The sequence below is a fragment of the Xenopus tropicalis genome, chromosome 5, assembly GCF_000004195.4.
Source record: "Xenopus tropicalis strain Nigerian chromosome 5, UCB_Xtro_10.0, whole genome shotgun sequence".
Taxonomy (NCBI): Eukaryota; Metazoa; Chordata; class Amphibia; order Anura; family Pipidae; genus Xenopus; species Xenopus tropicalis.
The window spans coordinates 35,618,555-35,643,481 of NC_030681.2; the positions used below are offsets into that span (position 1 = coordinate 35,618,555).

At 39.4% G+C, this 24,927-nt stretch overlaps 1 protein-coding gene across 1 annotated transcript; it reads left to right on the forward strand.

Annotated features, from left to right (window-relative positions):
• The first annotated feature begins 6,852 nt into the window (after positions 1-6,852).
• foxa2 (forkhead box A2) lies at positions 6,853-9,472 on the forward strand. Its single transcript, NM_204092.1, is given in 2 exon segments — positions 6,853-6,951; positions 7,787-9,472. Coding segments are annotated over 2 exon segments (1,305 nt in total). The 5' UTR covers positions 6,853-6,882; the 3' UTR covers positions 9,023-9,472.
• Positions 9,473-24,927: the final 15,455 nt, after the last annotated feature.

Genomic DNA, 24,927 nt, shown 5'->3' on the forward strand with positions numbered 1-24,927 from the left:
CTGCCATCCCACCGGGAAGGCAACTCGGGGAGATTAGTCGCCCGCAAACAGGGAGTTTTGCCGTGGGCGACTAATCTCCCCGTGTGCCAGAGCCCTTAAGGACTGGAGCCCAAAACTGCACTGCAAGAAAAAACATCTCTCTTAATCAGTTCCAGTTTTTCCTATAGATTTCAGTAGAATTTTCGCATGATAAACAGTGAGATTATTTTTTATAATTGAATTGCTTCTCAAATTAAATCTTGTGATTAAATCGTCACGTGATAAACATTTTTCTCACTGAACTGAATCTGACCCATTGTGTGCACAATGACAGGCATGGTATTAACATGAAAATGAATTTTGGCAAAAAAATGCATTGTTTGAGCCAAAATATGCCCTGTGCGTGCACTGATGGACCAATGCCATGCCAATGCGCTCACACAAGATGGGGCAGATGGGAGCAGATCGACCTTTTCTCCACTGGCGTTTTATTTAAAAAACATGAGGGGTCATTTACGACGTTCACAGCCAGTGCTGTATTTATGTGGGGTGCATAGAGCCTGCATTGTGTACAAAAAGCAAAAAAAAATGTAAGTGCAGCTTTGCACACAGCATTAAGCTTCCCAAATTACCCCTTACATTTTTAAAATAATTTTGTTGGCTTAAAAATTAAATGCAAAAATATCTTAGTTGGAAAAAAAAAGAATGCATTACTATTATTAATTTTTTTGTCGTTTTAGTCATTCAAATTACTTTTCCCTCTGCCTTCTCGCTATAGTTACCGTGTAGTCACTATTTTAAAGGATTTTACTAAAATAAAACAACTGCCTCTCAGGTCTGTGCAGAATGCAATACATACGTGAAAGCTGCCATCTCCAGCATCAAGAGAACCTTCTCTGTACCATTTGCCCATTGTCAGTGAAAATTTTTGTTTGATAAATGCTGAAAGAAGTCTACGGTGCTTAGTGCCTTCTTCTATGGTTAAACATGGATAACAATCTGTAGTGGTCTGTACAGCAACATGTCTCCCTTAGGTCCCTTATTACCCTATTTAGTACAATAAAACCAGTGACTATGTTGACATGTTGACATTTCAAGGGGCCAGACCTGCCCAACAACTCAATCCAGCAAGAGGAGAAATATTTAAAGATAGTAATGATAGTAATGACCATGAACTGCTTGGAACATGGTGAGAAGTCTCAGCATCTCCTGTGGCTAGCACAATCTTCAGATTTTAATATAATTAATTCAGTTTTTGTTTAAGAAACAGGAAGGGTAAGTTCAGCATTTCCTGCACCCAGCCCAATTTCTCAACAAATTAATCAGTGAAACAAACAGCCATTTATTGGCTTAATTTACAAAACGTTTAAAAAAAGATTACAAACATGCTATACCAAATGACAAACAGGTGTCTCCCAGTGCCTCATGGTACCCTTACTGATGAAGCACCCAATGGTGTGAAACGCATTAGGAGGGCGGAGTAAGGGTACCATGAGGCACTGGGAGACACCTGTTTGTCGTTTGGTATAGTATGTTTGTAATCTTATTTTCAAATGTTTTGTAAATTGAGCCAATAAATGGTAGTTTGTTTCACTGATTAATTTGTTGAGTAATTATCTATATATTCAGGACCTATCAGTGGGGTATAACTTTAGATTCTCTTTCTCAGTCTAACAATTTTGCTGTGTAATTACTCAGCCCAATTTCCAGATCTAAGTAGAATCAAGTCACTGTGGTGTTTTTGTGGTCAGGAGAGAGAATTCCCACCGCTTCATCACTCAATGTTCTCTTCAGTTCAGAAGGACTCTATTCCGTATTGTGGGAAGATAAGCTCTTTTGATGGTAGGCATGCAGTTTTCTCATACAGGGAATGACACAGTAACACCAAAAATGCAGGAAAAACAATGCTTTGCCTTTAATTATTCACTCAAAAACATTAACAAGGTGCTTGTCTTTATATGGCATCAACAAATAAGACAGTCTCTCATACATGAGCTTGTAGTCTTCCTGACTACCCTGGTCCTCTCCCAGACCCTCACAGGTTACCCCCTGTTACTCATGGTTCAGGCCACACAGCCTTTTTCCATCTCAGTTTCCCTGCTGCACTGTCTCCAAAAGACTGAGTGGGAATATTAACCCTATATGCATTAGGTATCCCCCTGCATCATGCACTTTAAATGCACACTTCCCTGTACATTTTTAGGCAAGACAGATGTGTTTTCTAAACACACCAGAACAGCATAAATAGCACACGCTGCACTAAGAGCAAATTTTGGCCTAACTTGTTCAAACACATTTCTTCCATGAAGACAAAAGTATTTATCGGATACAATAGACCTTTGAATGGCCAGAGAATGTTCCACAGAGCAGTCACCAAAGGGATTTTGTAAATGGGATATTTTTACTCAATTTTTTTCAGACTGAACTAATGTACCACAGACCATGGATGGGAAGCAGGAGTCAGTATTGACACCCAGCGTTACCTCAGGGCTAGAGTACATGTAGCATTTAGGCATCCCATGTGGTACCACAGGGGCACTCAAGGCAATGATGGGTTCAAAACAAATATCACATAGGACTGATAATGAATAGACAGAGACAAAGCGAAGACTGTGCCTGAAAATTAGTTGTAGTGGGCAATTATGCTGCAGTGCTACAACATTGTCCACCCTTGCCCAGGCACAGGCAACATAATAATTTCACTAAACAGAAGACGGCAAAAGGCAAATATTTTTTTGTTTTGTTTTTAGCTACACATACTACGGTGTAGCTACACATACTACACCGTAGTATGTGTAGCTAAAAACAAAACAAAAAAATATTTTTACATTGTTTATTTATATTGACTGCTAATAATATGGCTCCTATTGCAAAGTTTCCTCCAGGGTGGTAACAAATAGCAACCAACTAACACCCAGCCATTTATCGGCTTTTTAAAAGCTAATTTCCAATTGGTTGTTCTGTGTTATTATCCTACAGCAAATGTTGCATTTTTTACTAAATAACCTTTTAAGTTGTCTGTAGGTCTCTCTAATGCAGACCCATCATGCAGAGTAAGCACAGGAGCAAGGCAAATGGGGAAAGGTAGGAGCATTAGTGAGAGAGTTGCATCCATGTGGGAAGCCTGTGACTTGTGCTAAGAAGGATTGCAGCATTGTCTTTCACCCATTTATGTCAGACTTGCCCACCAGTATACTAGGTAAACTCCTGGTGAGCCCAGGTGTCAGTGGGCCCTCCTGCTCCTATTTGGCATATTTCATGGTTGTTCCCTATTTTTGTATGGGAACAAGAGGCTTAATAGAGTATACACAAGTATGTAGTGAAAAGAGATTAGGAATAGGATAATAAAGCGGTTGAGGGAGAGGATAAGGAATAATAGTTTAGAGAGCAGGCCCATGGTGTAAGGCAGTGATCCCCAACCAGTGGATCGTGAGCAACATGTTGCTCCCCAACCCCTTGGATTGCTCCCATGGACCTCAAAGCAGGGGCTTATTTTTTAATTTCTAGTAAGGAGGCAAGTGTTGATTGCATAAAAACCAAGTATAATGCCAAACAGAGCCTTCTATAGTCTGCCAGTCCACATAGGGTCTATCAAATAGCCAATAATAGCTTTTATTGGCACACCATTTTCATGCTTGTGTTGGTCCCCAACACTTTTTCCACTTGAATGTGGCTCACAGGTATAAAAGGTTGGGGATCCCTGGTGTAAGGTTTTCTGGTGGGCACTGGCATCTCAGCCCAAGACGGTATGCCACCCATTTATGCAAATAAAGGCTTGCACCCAAATAATCACTGGCACTGTGTCAGTATTAAAAATAATTGTCTTTTATGTAAGATATGCAGTAAGATAACATTAATCCGTTTTAATACAATACATAGTTTTAATTTACAGAGTTTATAAAAAGACAATACATACACCACAAATTTGCAAACCGTAAAAAAGACACACAAGTTAGTGGTACACTTGCCAGAGATGAGAATTACCCCAACGTTTCGGCAAAGAAAGCCTTTCTCAAGGGGAATCCTTGAGATTTCATAAAAGACAATTCTTTTTATCCTACCACAGTGATTATTTGTGTGCAAGCTCTTATTTGCATAAAATACATTGATTTTTAGTACTCCATATGGGGGTATTTATTGGGCGTTTTATTTGCACAAAATCTGTATGCTTTAATTTGTGATAGAGGTGTCTGAGTGCCCTCCACTGACTTATATATTGGTATTGCCACCCTTTGCCAATGTTTGGCACTGAGACCTGGATATTAGCCTAATGACAAACAGGTGTTGGGGGGGGAGAATTGCCTACTATTCTGCAGTTGGGCAGACACAGAATTCACAGGTTTAGCTGGCTCCCTAAAAATACTTCTGTTATACTGGCCCAGGTTTACTAAACAGTGCTAAATCACAATCAAAAGATTGGGGGTTTCTCAGGGATATCCTGGTGTTGTACAAAAAAATAATAGTTCGATTTTTCATTTCAAACACTTGGATAAATACATATAAATGTGTGTGCCTCTTTTCAATGGAATGGCGGCTTTATTATCCTTTTTTATAACTGTTACTTTTTAGATTGTCTTTATAATACGCCTATTAACACTGTAAATGGGCTCTCATAGGTAACTATTTTTTATTAGTGAATAAGTCCATATTTTTTTTCATTTTTAAATTACATTTACACTTTGTGAAATATCGACCTTTAGCGGATCTGAGCCCAAGAAAAAAGACGTCTTGATCTTGCGAGAGTCCTGCCTAAAAGCAAGTGCAGTGACTTAACATTAGGGGGCGCTCTCTTACTACTTTGCTGAGATAATATCCACATCATGTCTAGCTGTTGCACTGAATTTTTTCTGCATTTCCCTGTCTTTCCTAGCCTTATATTTTTAGATTATATTCTAACTTTCTGTTGCCAGTTTATAGCTGATTTATTAATAATTAATAAGATTTGCACTTTGCAAATATTTTAATATATAACTCTATCTAGTTATCCATTATAAAAAAAAATAGAAACGTCCTAGTTGGTATCCTTATAGCTGTATTTTGGTATAAACCTAATTTATATAATTAAAGGCAGCCCCATATAGATTTGTATAAATAAATAGTGAAGTATTTGTGGCTGGTTCCTAGTTTATTATATTGCATTTGATTGTCTAGAGCTTCTGGGTGTTTTGCTGCGCTTTTATAATAAAATTATTATAGGTGTGCTTGTGAATGTGTATACATAAATATAAATTATTTTTAAATTTTAATATATAAATCTATCTAGCTATCATCTATCTATATATATATATATATATATATATATATGTGTGTGTGTGTGTACATTACACTCAGTATACATACAGTCAAAGCCTAGTATATAAACAATGTGTATTTAGACACATGCCTCCCACCTCCCTACTGTATACAGCTTGTGCGTTCTGTTTTATTTTATTATTAGTAATTTCCCCTCATTGTACAAGATTAGCTTTCTGTACATTGCAGGGCTGTTCAAACGAAAGGCAACGCTTTATTCCTCTTCAGAATTTCCTTGTTTTCCTAAGGCCCAATTTATTGACCATCCCTGAGACGATCTGCTAAATCTGCGATGATCAAACACGTTAAATAAACTTTACTTTGTTTAATATCTCAAACAGCAAACGTGCCCTCCAGAATAAATATATGTTGCAGCTCTGCTTGTGCGCTTAGTTCAGTCGGAACGGGCGGCAAATGACAGATCTCAGGCAGATGGAGCAGACACTATACAAAATACAGAACAAATCTATTTTATTATATTTTATGCAAGTGGATTATCGTCGGTTCTGGGGCAAGATTGGAAGGAATACAACAAGATCGTAGAACATTTCGTCTCTTTGAGTCGATGCTGTGGATAGGTTTTCATACTCAAATGTATTATCTGTAATAAATTTTTATTTTGGCATTTCCCTTTCCCTGGGATCTGGGTTTTTAAGGTAACTTTCTGTAAAGATTCACAGGACTTTGTATCAAATTGGAATGGAATTTTCCTGATTGTGGTGAGATTAAAAATGTAACCTTATTGCATTATCACTTTATTCTATTTCTGTTATTTATCGTTAAACCTTTACCTAATTGCACTTTCATTGGTTCTGAAATAAATCGCAACCAATTATCTTATGTGGGAGTAATAATTCTTATTTCTATTATCTGTATATGCGTCCCAGTTATTTGCCATTCATATTGATTGTGAATTCAATAAAATAAAATGGTGTATAAAATAATGTGTGTTGGGGAGTTGTATTTTGCTTTGGTATCAGTTAATAAGATATCTGCCAGTTTAGGTGACTACAGTTTCTCCCATATCCATGTAGAGGAACAAAAAAATTGGGTAATAAAGTGAGTTTGTGTCCTTCTCTCGTCCAATCCCCACTCCTCCCCTAGGGAAGTGCACAATCAGATTAAAGCTTAATGAATCTATTCAAATAGGTTTAAGGCAGGTGTAGAATAGCAGGGCCAAGGAACAGTCTGGCACTTAGGTGTGAGCTGATTATTCAAATGGGCAGGCGAAGACCTGGGGATTGGAGGTTTGCCTGGAGCTGGGTGCTATATCACCCTGCAGCAACGTCACTACTAGACTTGGAGTCATCATCATCATCCTCCTCCTCAGCAGCAGCACCCTGAGGTCTTTTTCACCCCCTGCAGCACCTCTTGCTACTTCAGTTTCCCTGAAACCCCATCCCACTCATTGAGCAGCCCCTCTGGCTGTCCATTTGTGCCCAACACTAGCCCAGCAGCAGCAGCAGCCACCTCCAGCCTTCCCCCTCCTAGTGATCAGAGAGGAAGAGGGAGGGTTCCTGGCTCCCTCACACTCTCTCTCTTTTTGTTGCTATCGCTGTCGTAGTTGTTGTGGCAGTTAAATTTTAAACTGCCAGGCACTCAGCTTCCAGTATGCTCGGGGCTGTGAAAATGGAAGGACACGAAGCCACAGACTGGAGCAGCTACTACGGGGAACCCGAGGTAAAGAGCCGCTTGTCGCTAATGGCACAATCCTTGCCTCATTCTGCCTCTTTATAGCGCACTGTTAGCCCTGGGATAATATTAACTTGGTCATCAAATATTGACTTGTGGCGCCTCCAAATCCTCCTCGATGACTGAGCCACACACTGTCCCAACAAAGTTCTGTTTGGCATGGGCAGGGGGGGCAAGGCAATGGGCACAGGCAAGGGGAATTGTATGGAAAAAAAACAGATTATACTTGTGAATTTAACTAATCACACTTTCAGGAAGAACAGTTTGTACTAAATATGGACATTTTCCTGATTTTCTCCTGGAGTTGTCTTTAGTAAGAACCCTTATACCCAAAGGGCTTCCCAAGGCTGGCTTGGGGGGAGAGGGGCTGCTATATTCCTTAAATCATTTTATTTCGTTTTTTGTTGTTTTTTTAGCATTTCTGGGTCTCTGAATATTTGACACTTTCGTTTTCTTTATTATGGAATCAACAGTAGGGTCAGAATAGCAATGTGTGGGCAGCCTTATAACTGGGCAGGTATAGAGAAACGTATAAATAAATATTTATTGATCTTTTCTAGAGGGGCTATATATATGTATGTATATTGTATTTAATATTATTTGACATGATTTAAGCCCGAGTTGTTTAACATTAACAGAAGAAAACGTTCTACGAGTTGTACATGTGTCTCTACAACCTGTGACTTCCGAGCTCTTGCTGAACTACATCTTCCAGCCTTCCACGTCTGCCTCCACGGACAGTGTGTTTCAGCCAGAGCCGGAGGGCCACAGGTTGCTGTTGATTTTGCGACTTTTAGATTGTGACCCTGTCGTTTGTTCCCAGGCTTACTCCTCGGTGGGTAACATGAACGCCGGGCTGAGCATGAACCCCATGAACACGTACATGAGCATGTCTGCTATGAGCACCTCGGCCAACATGACCGCCGGCTCCATGAACATGTCCTATGTGAATACTGGGATGAGCCCATCGCTCACCGGCATGTCTCCTGGCACCGGGGCAATGACTGGAATGGGCACCGGGGTAGCCAGTATGGCAAGTCACCTCAGCCCCAGTATGAGCCCGATGAGTGCCCAGGCTACTTCTATGAATGCCCTGGCACCCTATACCAACATGAACTCAATGAGCCCAATCTATGGACAGTCCAACATCAACAGATCCAGGGACCCCAAGACTTACAGGCGCAGTTATACGCATGCGAAGCCCCCCTACTCGTACATCTCGCTCATCACCATGGCGATCCAGCAGTCCCCCAACAAGATGCTCACTCTCAGCGAGATTTATCAGTGGATCATGGACCTGTTTCCTTTCTACAGGCAGAACCAGCAGCGCTGGCAGAACTCTATCCGCCATTCTCTTTCCTTCAATGACTGTTTTCTCAAGGTGCCCAGGTCCCCTGACAAGCCCGGAAAGGGCTCCTTCTGGACCCTACACCCCGATTCGGGCAACATGTTTGAGAATGGCTGTTACCTGAGGCGACAGAAACGCTTCAAGTGCGAGAAAAAGCCCAGCCTTAGAGAAGGGGGAGGCAAGAAACTCTCAGAAGGGTCATCGAGTGTGGGCTCTGCAGCCAACAGCAGCTCTGAGAGCTCAGTGGGCAATGAGTCCCCGCACTCCAGCTCGTCCCCCTGCCAGGAGCAGAAGAGGTCTCTAGTAGATATGAAGTCCAGCCAAGGCTTAAGCCCAGACCATGCAGCCTCCCCAGCCTCCCAAGCCCAGCACTTGCTTTCCCAGCACCACTCTGTCTTGTCCCATGAAGCCCAGTCCCACCTCAAACCAGAACACCATTATTCTTTCAACCACCCATTCTCCATCAACAACCTCATGTCCTCAGAGCAACAGCACCACCATCACCACCACCACAACCACCATCATCACCATAAAATGGACTTAAAAGCTTATGAACAGGTGATGCACTACTCTGGTTACGGGTCCCCCATGACTGGCAGCCTGGCAATGAGCACAGTAACAAACAAAAGTGGCTTAGAGTCTTCACCTATTTCCAGTGACACCTCATACTATCAAGGTGTGTATTCTAGACCTATCATGAACTCCTCATAGACTTTCTACCATGGACTTGTCACCTGGGCTCTGTGTATATAATATTAAGAAGAAAAACAACATAGTATGTGTCTACATTCCTATTGAATTGTACAGTCCCCCGAGTTTGTTTCTGTATAGGAGCTTAGCTTGTTAAGCTATGTTTGATTTGGGTGCTTTTCTTTGGCAAGGAGTATATTTTTGTGAAAGTGACGGATCCTAATTTTTCTGTGTGAAATCTGTTAATTTTCCCTAAGGACCAAAATTGTGTGATATTGGTAATGTTAAAAAAAACAGAAACGGAATATATTGATGTAATTGAAAAAAAAGATGTTTTTTTTTTTTATTTGTTTGGGGGAGATGCTTGAAACTGGTTAATTTATGGTTTCTGTATGTTTTATTTATGACTGCTGTATGTATTCTGGCCATAACCGGCCGGTTTAACAATCTCTATTAAAAAATGAATTGGCATTTCTGTCGGGATTTTTCTTTCCACCTCTATACACATATTTTTGTGGCTGAAGGTGAATCAGATAAGTGAGCACAAGCCAAGGTCTGGACTGTACCAAGGTGGGATACAGGGAGGCTGAAGGGTTCTGCTCTGCTGACACTTCCCTTCAATTTCTCACAAGTCCATGAAAGTTCTGCCACAATGGGATTAGATAAAGGATCCATTGTATTGGGGGGGTTTAGTTCACAGGCAAGTTTTATAACGAATTTTTATGTAACGAATTTCCATGGTACTAGAGTGCATGAAATACTACTACTGTTACTAATAATAATAATAAAGATTCGTTACTGTATAGTCGGCTGATTTTAAAGTGACCTATTCCCTCTTACTAATATCATGTGTGCATGCCAGTGAGACCTTTATTCGGCTGAGTAGAGAGAAAATTAAGGGAGAAAAACATACCTGATAATATTCAAAATCTTTTCTTTTTTATACATATAAATGCTTAAATATTTGCCATAACACAGTAGATTCCCGACGGCGACTTTTAAGAAAGCCAGCTGCGCTCCAACCCTAATTCTTATGGTTATTTTATACATTAAATACAATAAAACGATTTTTTTTATTTAACAAATGAAAGCCAATGTCTAAGCACATTTAAACACAACAAATAAACACAACATAAAAACTAGAAGTGTGTGGGCAGGACTGGCAGCAGTCACCGGTATCAAACTAGACTTTGGCAATGTATTAAGTGGGAGCGGCCAATGATAAATTAAACAGGTGTGCCGACTTATAGGTGTTGGCCATTTGTTATTTTATATCCTATCTAAAACCATGTTATTCCCTGCTACACCAGATTTAGATAATGTGTGCAACATTATTCTCTCCATATTCTACATGTATTTATTATTGTATTATTTCCTGTCTTTTTCTGGGTCTATGTGTGTGTGTGTATATATATATATGTGTGTGTGTGTGTGTGTGTGTTTGTGTATATATATATATATGTGTGTGTGTGTGTGTGTATATATTTACTGTAGGTCACCATATCCTGGGTTTTAGGAGTAAAAGTTGGTTAAAACCAATATACATATAAACTAGGCCTCTCAGATCAGCATTTTCCCAGGGCAGTATATTGTGTCCAGAGAACTGGAAAAATGCCGCTATGTAAATATGTTTATGTGTGTAGTTTAGAGAGAGTTTATAACCCAGAGAGAGGGAAATGCTAGGAACCAGCCACCTGCCCAGATATGTGTCCCTGGGAATAGGGAAAGCTGGAATATCCAGTCTGTGCAAGTCTCCCTGCTCTGGGAAAGCCAAGGGAGTCCATAAGGAAAGTCAGGAAAAATCAGGAGCAGAAAAACACTGTAGAGTCATTTTTCCCACACGATCAGGGCCTGATAGATAGTGGTAGGAAAATAACATTCAAATCCTTCTTAATATCCACATTGTTGGGGGTTAAACAGCTCGGATCCCGGCAGAGCCCTCCAGTCCCCACACTGGCAGGACACACACGTTGAGAAGGGAGCAGAAATGTGTTTCATTAGCACATAAAGGCTCCCCGCTGGGAAGGAGAATGGGAGCAAAGAATAGCGCTGATTTGGGAACAATTGCCCTTTCAGTGTGATGCTCTAACCTGTTATGTTCCCTATCACTTCCCTATTGTTCTGCGGTCATTTTAAACTACTTAGCGTGTCCTGCCCCACTGATCCCTGCAGATAACATGGAGTTGTGCCCCGATACATAAAAACGATGCGATTGCCGCTGTGTCAGCCTGTCAGCCCCAGTGCAGCCTGCGGAACGTTCTCCTGGCTCCGCACTCGGCCCCTCTCTGCCGCCCAGGCTCCGCGGGTTGCGCTTTTTGTACAAAAAAAAGGTGGGGGTTTGTGCAACTAGTACATTTATTTTCCAAGCGCTTTGCTGGTTTAAGCGAGCGTGAGCTGTGAATAAACAAAGTCAGTAAACAAGAAAAAAATCGCCAGCAGATTCCAGGAGGGTAAACTTTCAGCAGCAGCGACAGCGGCAGCACGTCACTCTTTAGCAAATTGACTCACTTATTATATTCCCTTTCCTGCGCTCCGCACTCATTCTGCCACCCAGATTTTATAAAGCTGATCAATATCTCCCCTCTGAAATGTTCTTTGTTTTCCCAATAGCGAAATCTTTGCTTTGTGTTAGAGTCAACAGTGACTTAGATCTTCTATAAATTCGGCGAAACTTCCGCCTCTATTCAGCAGCTGGGGAAGTCATGCTCGGAGCTACCGGGAGCGGCTGCAGGTAGGGGAAAACTGCTAAGTGCCTGTAGGGGAAAACTGCTAAGTGCCTGTTGGGGAAAACTGCTAAGTGCCTGTAGGGGAAAACTGCTAAGTGCCTGTAGGGGAAAACTGCTAAGTGTCTATGGGGCAGCCCTGCAACTGGAACTTTATTTCTGCAGGGAAAACTGCTAAGTGTCTGTAGGGAAAACTGCTAAGTGCCTGTATGGAAAACTGCTAAGTGTCTATGGGGCAGCCCTGCAACTGGAATATTATCTCTGCAGGGAAAACTAGTGCCTGTAGGGCAGCCCTGCAACTGGAACTTTATTTCTGCAGGGAAAACTGCTAAGTGCCTGTAAGGCAGCCCTGCAACTGGAATATTATCTCTACAGGGAAAACTAGTGCCTGTAGGGCATCCCTGCAACTGGAACTTTATTTCTGCAGGGAAAACTGCTAAGTGTCTGTAGGGCAGCCCTGCAACTGGAACTTTATCTCTGCAGGTAGAACTGCTAAGTGCCTGTAGGGAAGGTTCCATCCAGTGTCACACTGTCTTAGCAGTTATTTCACTGTTAAATAGAACGAATGAAATGATGTCAAGTGGATTTGCAGATTCATTTTGTACTATTTCTTATTTGTCAAAAGCATACTCTATTTCTAGCGTAAGCCCTCCTAATATTTAAAAATTGGCATTGTTTTCTTTTTTTCAACTTTTACTTTAAATTCTTACAACATTATATGCAGTGTAAGGAGTGGTGCTTTCTCCTAGTTCGATTATTATGTCTGTAATTAATAAACTTCCAAGCAGTTGGTTTAAATAACCAATTAGTATAGTAAATAGCAAATTTTATAACTGATCCGGACGACCAATTATATGTAAATGTATATAACTGAGCAACCGACATGTATCTGTAATAATTCACTAACAATTCCCATCTTTTCCAGTTCTTCCCTTATGACTTTTAATGAACATCGAAATATTCCTTCTTTTATGCTAGGTATGTTTTGTTAATCCACGATTTCATCAAATTCCTTCTGTTAGTAAAGCTGAATGATTTCCCCCAGCGCCCACCCAGAGACCATTGCTAATGTGCTAAATGCCGCAAATATTTTTATTTATCCGAAATTCAAAACAGCAATTACCCTCAGTAACTGCTAATCTATTTTGTATCAGCAGTTACATTAAAACGAATATACACACACACACATATATATAGTTTATTAGTATCAGTATTGTATTACTGTAAATATTAATATCATGATCTTTATAATTGTAACATATCTTACACATATTAAGTTAGTAATGTTAATCATATTATTATGAAATCATATAAAACATATATCTTATATCATATAACTATTATTATATTTTCACTTCCTTCTAAATGAAATGTCAGAATGTATTCCTCCCCCATACACACACACACACATGACTGGTGTGACAAGTTATATTTCCAGTACAAGATGGAATTCGAGCAGGACACACAGAAAGGCTAATCGTTTATAAATAATTAATTTCTTCCCATTTCTCTAGTAATGCAGGTCCTTGGATCTGTCAATTACTTGTGCCTAAATGAGTGTATACCCACGTACTTCATTTCGGATGGTTTGATGGGGGGGCGAGCAGAGTCAAGGCCACTCCAGGCTGCATGAAATAGAAATGGCCTTTTGATATGGGGGTTCAGAGTAACCGCTTCCTTAATGCAATGGCACTTTTGAAAGAAAGCCTGTCCTGTTGGAGATGTAATCTGCAAAATGACCAATTTAAAGGGCTGATCTTTATCATGTGAGCCTCTAGTCCTACCGCTCCGTCTATTCTATCCTGATGCCTCTTGTCATTGCCCAAGTCACCGAGCAGGCAGCTCAGAAGTATTTTGTAATTAGGTGGGATTGATATCTAGTCCTTCTTTCAAAGCCACTTGTAATAAAGCATTTGTGAAGAATGTAGCAGCCAGCGCTTTCATACAGTATTGGAAATGTGTAATCCCCCTGATCATTTTCAAAGGCAGCCTTTTATGTCTTTATACGGACCGTAATTGATTATGCTAAAAATCTGAATTGTGTTTTGATTCCCCCCCTTGCCGGCAAACCCGAGTAATACCCAAGTAATACCTTCAAACGCAGAATTCATTTGGATTCATCTAATTCACAAAGGATTTGTGCATACAGATACATCGCTGCCCCATTGCCTCTGAGAAAAAGATCTCGCCTATTTAGGAGAAACTTGGATCGCAATGTGCAAGGTTACTCTTATCAATCAAAGGGGAGAAGGCACTTCTTATTCCGAAAAAGAATCAGACGGATCAATCACAAAAAGGTTCCAAATGTCAGAGGAGGCAGAAATGCCTTTGCTTGGGGCTCAGCTACATCACAGACACCAGGCATTCTGTTGCCGTGGTAACGGGGCCAGGCATCGTCTGCATTGCTGCTTGTTCATCCTACTTACTTTGTAACTTGCTTTAATTGCATCTCTTTCCAGTCACTAGTTTTGCATATATCAGCCATCCACATCAGCCACTTTGTTGGGCCTCTGTGTTTGGTGATGGTGAAACAAAGCCAGTACTGTTCTACTGAGGGCCAGATAGCTCACATCCATTGCTAATTAGCTGATTCTTATAAAATAATGCAAAATAAAAAATAAATCAAATATTTATAAAAGAAATATGTGTGTGTGTGTGTGCTTGTGAGCTACCTGTGGGGGTGTTCTGGATTCCAAAATCCATAAAAGATAGGACTGGGCTATCCTAATAGTGGAGGAGAGAAAGGCAATAAACCAAATAAATGATGATTATCCAACTGACAGCCCTCCAGCTGTTAAACTCCCAGTGCCCCTCAAAAGCTGAAATTGGATTCGGACAGTTACATTTTGGACAGTTGTGATATAAGTGGTTAGTTCTTACCTTACTACACACATTGTCCTGCTGTTGCAGTTGCTTCCCTATAAACATAACATTGTGTGGAGAAAATATATACACTGTATATATATATATATATATATATATATATATATATATATATTCTTTCTTTATATTTGCAAACAATACTGATGCTTTTTCACAAATATCTAATTTGACAGAAAAGTAAATATCTAGTATGACAGAAACAGTAAATGTTATTAGCAATCACCTCTTGGGAAGCTTGAGTGCATATTTTGTGTATATTCCTAATTACTACTCTCCATCAAACACATACCTACAAAGTTCTCCACACTGGTAAACTGCAACTCCTCACTACCGCCAAGGATGCTGGGAGTTGTGGTTCTGCATCAGCAGGGGCACCAAAGATTGCCAATCACTGACGCATTAGAACAAAATGTCTGCTTGGTAACTGTTTAGAAGGAAAACTATCTTCCCACACAGGCCTCATTTTGAGAAGTAGGCAAGGAAAGTGCAGGAGTTCCCTGCTGTGCCAAGTTGTCTGGCTAAATGCTTACAAGGGCTGGGGTAATGGAGCTGGAGTCAGACACAGAGCAGCCTTTAGCACACACACACCTGTGGATTTAGCTTTAGATGGGGGAGATTCCCCTGCTGAAATATAGGATTAGGAATATTCCCAAAGAATAGGCGCTAAACCAGGCTAGTGTGAACTGTCCTTCCAAGCAATAGGCTCAAGCAGTATTACAGCTTGTAAAATAGGTCTCCATCAGTATCCCAGGAGACACATCTACTTGGGTGTTCCAGCCTCCTAGCTCAAGCTGTAATTAGTCTTCCTTACCAACCCTTAAAGAGCCAGCCACACGTGCAGCTTTGCTTTTAACCCCTTCCCTGCCAAGGGCTTTGTCAGCACTCTCTGCCCACGAAAACCTTATATTTCTTATTATTTATAAAATTACACTTCTACAGTATAGAAGCCATCCAATAAAAAGTTTTGTCAAATACTTGCTAAATATATACCCTATAAAAATAAAGTGTATATATTTAGCAAGGGGGCAGCAAAACATTTGCTTCTATTTACAGGCACATTTTCATAGTGAAATATACCAAGAATTAAATTAATTAAAGAGGAAGAATGCCTTGCTGAAGGGGTTAATACACCAAATGTAAGCTATTATCCACAAGGATAATAAGGCACAATTTGGTAAGCATTTTTTGGGTTAAATATATAAAATATATCAGTTGGTGTGGTAAGTTCAAATTCCGACCAAATTAATTAGGTACAAATAAAAAAAGGAGGTAATTTTTTTCTGTGTGCCATTGGATGTTTAAAAAAATGTAATTTCATTTGTTTCGACTTGGGTGCCCCAATGCATTATAATCATTTATTTATACAGTGCCAGCACTTTACATGAATGTATAAGAAACAGGGGTCTTGCAATAATTGAACAAATAAAGTTTACAGACTAAAAATAGAATCGGGGGGGGGGGGCTTACTCACAAGAGCTTACAATCTGGTACCAGCTATATTACATCAGAAGAAACCTTTGTGATTCAAGAAACATTTCCTTATTTTTAAGGAATCACTGACTAAAGTTGACTTTAAAAGAAATATCTAATTGAGCCCTACATCATTTATCATATCATAGCAGGGAGAAGGTAAACCAGGCAAAGCCAAGGGAATCCTAGTCTTCATGCCCTGTGGAATAATGTCCTTTATAGTAACTACTCCAACTCTTCCTTGTTGCTCTGTACCCACAGGGTAGAAAATAAATGCTCAAGAAATAATAAGTGACTGATCTAATTTTTTCTCTATTTGGAGTTGGTGTCTACCAGTCAGATTTCCTGCTCTTATCTAGTTTAGGTAGATTACTGTGCCCTTTCTACTTGTCAATACTGCAGTTTAATCAAAGGACAAGAGGGTGGGCAGTTTGTTGTTAGAGAATGCTATTAGAATAGGAAAAAGGGAGAGAAACACACCCAGGGCAGGCAGGATTCTCATTGGAGGAGCCTCTTCCATTAATTCCATTACATACTTAAAAAGTATGTAATATTTCACTTATCATATTAGATGTTTTAGACTTCAAATTCCATGGTTTCCCCCCAGCAGCACCAAGCTGTTATGCCCCCAGAGGGTTAAGTGACTCGTGTAGCTTACAGAGGGACATCTTCATGCTTCTGGTGTGTGTTTGAGATGCAAGTGCCTACACACCCATGAGAATTCAGGTGTTAGCACAGTTTGGTTTTTATTGCACCAACCTCCTATGGGTAAGGAACCTTAAACCTCAAACTATAAAACTCAATGAGAGAACTTTAAAACTGTGGTGTCTGCTGGCTGCATCGATAGCAGACTCTCTGATGTATAGAAGGAAATGGAATGCTGCTCTGCCCACAACAATGACTTACAGGTTAATGGCAGCACTAGTCCTACAGGGAGTCCACTCATTGTTTTGTAATCCTGCCCACAGCTTGGTGAATTGCAGAAAAATGATAAGTCAAAACTACATTTTTTAACACACAAAATAATACATTTGGATTAACCTCTAAGTTCCGTGGGCTTCTCCATTAACTTCCAATCATCATCATCACCACCAGGGTTGTGCCAATCCCCTTGCAATTATCAGTGACACTGCCATATATATTTTGTTTGCCAATGTGAGGTGGTAACTGACCACCAGAAGGGCATATCTGCTTCAAACAAGGACTTATACAAATAAGGTTTGTGGCATAGACAGTAAATAAGGTGTTTTGGCGGTAGGGGTGGAGGGTTAGTTTCTAGGCAGCAGTAGGTCAACTAAAGAATTAAATCTCTGTGCAGGAATGTATCCGTGAAGTATCATCTACTTGAAATTCCCTAGATGCTCAGCATAACAATTCCTTGATGGTGGTGAGAGGCTGCAACTCACTGCTTAGGAATGCTTGCAAGGCTGTCTGGGAGAAAGCGAGCTGACGTACAAACTGCACAGTAAAGCAGCCACTCACTAAAGCCCCCACACTGAGCTGATTCTTTAGCTCCCTAACTTAGGCAACAAAATGAATGACACCATTCAGAATGAATAGGAAGCCACATATAGTACACTTTTCCCTTAACTAATTATTAGGGATTCACCGAATTCAGCCAAAATTTAGCAGGATTTGGATTTGGATTCAGCCAAATCCATATGTCTGGCCGAACCAAATCTGAATCCTTAAAATCATGTGACTTTTTGTCACATAAACATGGGAGTTGAAAATTCACAGTTCTCTTTAAACCTTCCATATGCAAATTAGGATTTGGATTCAGTTCGTTATTCGGCCGAAAGAATGCAAAATTTATTAAAAGTACAGTACACTAAAAGCCTAGGTGCTAGGTGACTTTTTCTAAGGGGAAAATTACTATATTTTTAATTTGCTTCCTTTAGATTTAGTAAGAAGCTCTATCTAGTATTGGCCTTACAGAGACTGATGTATTATAGAGAGACTTGCTGGATCCCTGGGCAGCAGATTGGTGAGTGCAATTATGGGCTTGATTGGATCGCACTAGAGGTGGCCAAACACAGGTCAACCTAAATGGTACCTGACCAATGAGTCCAAGGGCCAAATGGACGGATGTCATGTGTATGGTCACTATTGCATTGTTCTATCTTTTTGGCTCACCAGCTGGAAGTGAAAAGGAGCGGTGGATTGATATACATGTTCCTTCAGGGCAGATGATCCTCAATTCACTACAACTGCATGATTATCTGTCTACATGGCCCCTTGACTTGCATATTGGCACTGATGGTTGTATTGTACGGTTGAAATGGACCAATCTTCTGGACCAAATCTGGCCATGCACGGTTAGAGAGAGTGCAAAGGGACTGTTGGGGTGCGTACTGAAGCAGCTCCCTGCCCAATGGCCTGCATTCCCATTATTTAGGCCCTGAACATATGTGATTATTTAAAGAGGTTTTGCAGCTCATTTACACAGAGCAGCCATCCAGGGGTGCAGGGGGTACATATGAATGGGATCTGTAATTCACAGGGGTCCATAGTAGCAATAATATCCAGTGATTGTAAGTCACAAGAGACTCTGATTGTCACAGAAGAAAATATTCTTCTGAGCAATTTTGCCCCCTTATTCCGCCGAAGAGAAGAGATAACCATGGCCAATATTTTCCTGCCTCAGTGTGGCTTCACAGTCTTACATTCTATGCTTCATAAGAATTCAGAGATATCTATTCATTAGTATTTATGTACATTCTCAGGTAGAACACAATATTCTGTGTACACTAAGAAAAATCTCCCTTCCTTGGTGCTGCTTTTTAGTGTTGAGCCCAAGCCGCAAAGCCTTCACTCTCCAGTTGACATGGAAAGGAGTCAGCCCAGAACTCTGCCTGACCTTACCTGAAGGACTCGGCAAACAAAAGGGACTCCATTACTCTCAGGGCTTACTATGCCCCAGAATGCAGGGTGCTGTGACATTGCAGCCACTCCCTAGCACTTAGCAGGAGGATTTGGCTTTTTTACTCCAGCTTTGCTCTAATGCAAACATTGCTCCTGTGGCTTTTTTTCTGTAATTTTCAGCTTGCAGAGTGATCGCTGCAGCAATTCATTCTTCTTCATAAACATCGTGCAGCAACCAACAATAGGGGGTTTAGGGAGGTATTTAAAAAGACAATAATCATATATATGCACAGTGTGCACTTAACTAGAAAGAGTTCAGCTCTCTTTAACATTAATTAACTGATATGCTATGGGACACAGGATAGGAGACCAGGTACTATTATACAACACATAGGGGACATCTAATATCCTCATATTTTAGGTAGTGGGTAAATTACTTGTTACAACACACATTTCAGTTAATGGCATGATACAAATGACATCAGTAAGCATGATTATAATTGATAACTGAGCACCAATTATAATTATATGATCATACACTTCTTTGTGCCAATAAAGGTGGAACCACCATTCCCTCATTACTTTTGATTCATATTTAAGCTTGTTAACATAGTAAGTCTCAAATTGTAACACTGTCTGCCCCTGTGACCCACTTCCAACTCCAATTCTTCTTTAAAAAAAAAAAAACACCTGGCATGGTAGTGCACTAGTGCTTGTCCCAACTGTGGCAACCTGTTTGCAGGTCTGGTACTGCTCTGGCACAAGTACAGCCCATCATGAGTATATACACACCCAGGGCAACCATTGTAACCAGTCCCTGAGCATATTAACCTTGTGCTGTGGTCAGCTACAACAATGCTTCTGGGCTTTTTTAGAGTCAGGCAGAGCCAAGACAGCATCTGGGGGTCCTGATGGCTCCTTACCAAATATTCCACCCACTATCTTTAGCTTTTCTTGTCTTTTAAAGGAGAACTAAAGCCTAGCTCGCCATCTTGGATCTTCTTGAATCTTCTGAGTGTAAGATTGACACTGCACATGCGCAGCTGTTAAAAAGCTAAGCTTAGGGGTTGTCGCAAATCATCAAGCAGAAAATAATTGTCTTAAAAACTGATGCTGCAGAGCTGCTTATTAACTTCTGATGTGAAATGCACTGATTTCTGAGCTGCCATGTAATAGGAATATGAATGAATTACTAATAAGCCTTATAGTGTGACATTTATATTAGAAATACTGTATATATATGTGTGTGTACAGTATATTGTAAGTCAGTCCCTAAGCTTAGGCAATTGACAGCAGCTCAGAGCATGTGCTGTGAATCTGCAGAAAAGAAGATGGGGAGATACTGGGGCATCTGCTATTTAACAATTTAGATATGATAAGTAGCTCTTCTATGAACTGACAAATTATCAAATTGTGACAAAGTGGCTTCCCCCTGAGTGATGTGTTTCGATTACAGGAGACAATTAAGGCTTTATATGATTTCCTTGCTTTTATTGAGCAGGGCAGCAAGCAATTAGATGGCCCAGCAGATAAGCCACGAGATGCCCCATATCACAGCCCAGATCAGAGCAGTGGGAAAGGGTTTATCTCAGGTGTCTAACCTCCACTTATCTGCAGTCCGGCCTCATTTAGAGAGCTCAGCCTTGTAACTGGACACTCCATTCCTTCATTGATTGCTTGAAAGCAGTGTAGATGCTTCCCTTCCTCTGTAAACAGCTAAAGGAGCAGCCTTGTCTCTTTCCACACCAGTGAATTTCCCCTGCTCTTGTCTCACTTTCAGTACAGGCTGAATGGAGCCTAAAGAATGTGACAAACACTCTCAGGAACATGGCTGCAGCACAAACCCCTATGTACTGTATGGAGCCAACATGTATTATAGGGACACTGCAAGGCTGCTCTATTTACCAATCAGTGGCATACACAGGCCTTGCACACAGGTGCTACATTCTACTCTCTGGCTCTTTCCCATAGAGAAATTCCCCTGACAGTGTTAGCAATAAGATGGCCAAATACTCATTTGGAGTGAGGCTTGGAGACATCCTAATGAAGAAGGCTGACCTTCTTACCTTTAATACCACAAGTTTGATTGGAGGAGGTGAAAAAAAAACATTGGAAATGCGACAGGCACTTCACTGTTACTCACCTCAACAATGATTTCCTTTCTTAGAATGTGTATGAAGTAGAAGGAATACCAAAAATATCCATATATATATATATATATCAGTCCTGATGGTGTCTGCACTCCAAGGCTTTTAGTATTCTGTGGGGTGCACAGCCAAAATCTGAGTATTTAGCATAAAATAATCCATGGCCGGCACACCCTTAAAATTCAAAAAAAAATTTTTTATTGAAAACTCATTGTTTAAAAACCAACGTTTCGGTCCCCATTAGGACCTTTATCAAGGATCCTTGATAAAGGTCCTAATGGGGACCGAAACGTTGGTTTTTAAACAATGAGTTTTCAATAAAAAATTTTTTTTTGAATTTTAAGGGTGTGCCGGCCATGGATTATTTTATGCTATATATATATATATATATATATATATATATATATATATATATCTCAAAGAAATGTGCATGCATGTGCATATAAAACATATACTGCATCTATCTACTACATATACCATCTCTTTCTCCCATACATTTATATAGAAAGCCATAGAGAATGTTTATGTATGCAAGAGAAGTGACAGAGAAAGTGTGTGTAGGGGAATATATTTGTGTAGGATATGTATATTACACAAACACATACCTACATAAAAAGGTTCAGTAAAGCTTGTTCAAATAGATATACTGTCTTTTCACATACACACATACATACATACACACACACACACATACATACATACACACACATACATACACACACACACTCATTTACACACATAAACACCCTCACACCAACCCTCACACAATGTCATCTATACCCATACACTCATACTCACACAGTGTCTCTTGTATACATTAGATTGTAAGCTCTTCTGGGTAGGGTCCTTTTTACCTTGTATTATTTACTGGGCGCTTTATATGTAAATATGTTCAGTGTATATAGACATTTATTGTAGAGTGCTGCATATCTTTATTATACACTGGAGACATATAAATATATGTACTTGATAAATATATAAATACTTGATAATAATACAACTCTGCCAATGTTTTTCCTACACACACAACACACAAACACACTCACTCTCTCTTTCTGTCACAAATAAACACTCTCACATACACTCTCTCTTTCTCTTCTTTGATAGGCACACATTCAACCACAACAATATGCTGTGTAAATATATGCATAAATACTATCTTGGACCAGAATTATTTTCCTTGCTCTGTGTATATGTATGTATTTATGTTATGTATGTGTGTATATATATATATATATATATATATATATATATATATATATATATATATATACCATATATAAATATTTATATATATATTTATATATGGTATATATATAAAGATATATATTTATATATGGTATATAATATATATATATAAATATTTATATTATATACCATATAAATATATATATATATATTTTTTTTTAAATATATAAAATCAGCAGAAGTTATGTGTGTATCTGCGCCTAAAGAATGTGTATTTGCCTATAACGAATGGTTTTATTAGTATATTTGGCCCTTTCAAAGGCAAAGGAATCAGCTCGCAAGTGTATAACGCTGAATGATATGAATTTTTTCACCTCAGCCGAATATTTATTGATCATACAATAAAAATGGTGAAAATATGCCCATTAGGTTTATGTGTGAATGAGCCTGAATGTTTTGTAAAATGAGTAAAAAGAAGAGAAAAAAAGAAAAAACGTTTGCATGCGATTTAGCCGAAGGATCGCAGACTTTACACAAAGCTCTCATATTCTCATTTAAGACAAAGCAGCGATCTAGTTGCACACAGTGACATATAAATATATTCCTTTCAAACATATACACGGGAGAATGTATCCTGCCATTGCCTGCAAATCTCTGTTGCAACAAAATCGTTTTGTTTGTACTTGTGCAGCAGATTTAGCTTTGTCTCCACTCTTGTGACTGCACGTTTTTCAAAAATGAGAATGTTAGTATTAACAGATAGAGGGACACAGTTTATATATTTGGAATTAAACAAATATGTTTGCAGGTTACACGCAAGTGAGAATAACTTGTCTCTATGCCCTTTAGCATCACTTTCATTTTTGCGATTTTAATACACACACATATAAAATATAAATATTCATATGCACATATCCACCGCAAAATCATCTATAGATACATGTATATATATAACACCTCCTCTAAAGCCAAATACAGCACTTCTGTATGAGTTTCCCTGGAGCCCTCACTGTACCAGGCAGGGGCTTTGTCCCAGCTGGGGGGGGGGGGGGGTACAGCTGGCTGGGTGGGTATGGAGTCTGTGCTGTGATGGAGATGAGATACTGGCACCCCGGGCACCTTGGCACCTATAGAGGCTCCCAGCCCTGGCACAGACAGACAGAGAATGAATGATTACTTTACATTGTACCTGAGATGTTGATTCCCTTCTTGTTGGTGGCTAAAGCCATTTATTTGAGCATATCAAGTGCTTTATACTGGGCTGTTTGCTTTTATTGAACAGGGGATTTAATCAGCCAGTGGAGCTACATTATTTACAAATCCCTTTTCTACAAAGGAAAGGGCTGAAGAATAGCTTCAAATACTCAGGTAAAGAACAACAAGAATCCAAGCATGCATACAGATTAACGATAGTACTGCTGATGGATCATTTTATAGGTGATACGTTTATGTAATTCATATTTTGGATGAATGAATGCCAAGTAACATGTTATGCCAGAACATCATTTTGCTTTGTTTTCGATTTAATATTTTGAATTGTCGAATCAAATACACGTGGATTTGCTGTTTGAAAAAGCAAACACTCCAAATTGAACTACAAATCTGTACATCCTAATACATAGTGTCTAGCTTATAGGTAAGTGCATGATTGTTTATACTTAGCTCAGAGTACTTGGATTGTAGGCGAATGGATGATATTGTATAATAAATACAGTCAAGTTTAAATTCTTAGTGAATGAAATGAAAAAAAAGCGAATGCCTACAGTATATATGTATCAATTACTGTCTCTATATGTTACATTCCGAGTGCTTATAATGGGTCTATACACGAAATACAACGTTATAAGTGAATGGATTTACAAACAAAATACAGAGTGCTTTGTAGGATAATTAAATAAATGGATGTATATATTAAATACTGTGCTTTGATTATAGGCTTATTACTATATATACTAAACACAGTCCCTGAATTGTAGGCAAAGGAATGGCTGTATGTACTAAATGCATTTGGATTAGAGATAAACGGAGTTATGTATGTGCTAAATACATAGTACATATATAAAAGGTTGGTCAATAACTGGCATATAATATAGAGCGAATATGGATTATAGATGACTGAATTGAATTATGTAATAAATTCGGAGGGTCTGGATTGTAAGTGATAAAGAATATATATATAATAAACTATATAAACTAAATAAATTATATAAACTAAATAGTGAGTGTCTGGATTATATGAGTATGAATGCCTACATAATCTACATACAGATTCTATGGAATATTGAGTAATAAATAGCGCACAGAGTGACCAGAGCTTGGGCGAATAAATAACTATATTTACGCAGGTAAAAGAATGCCCAAATACACGAACTTCCCAGTACCTAGATTCCAGGGAAATCATTAGCAGATACATGTATAAAGTGAATGAATGGTTGTATGTACCAACATCTAAGCGCCCTAATTATACATAAATGAAACGCTATACATACTAGGGATTTTTTGGATTAGAATAAAAATAATGGGGGGGGGGGCTGTACACTGACTACAGTTTACCCAAGGGGTAAATGAATGACAATATATAGTTAATATAGAGTTCGTGGATTAGAAAGGATTCCGTGGAACATCTATAAAGTGCCTAGAAAACATGTGA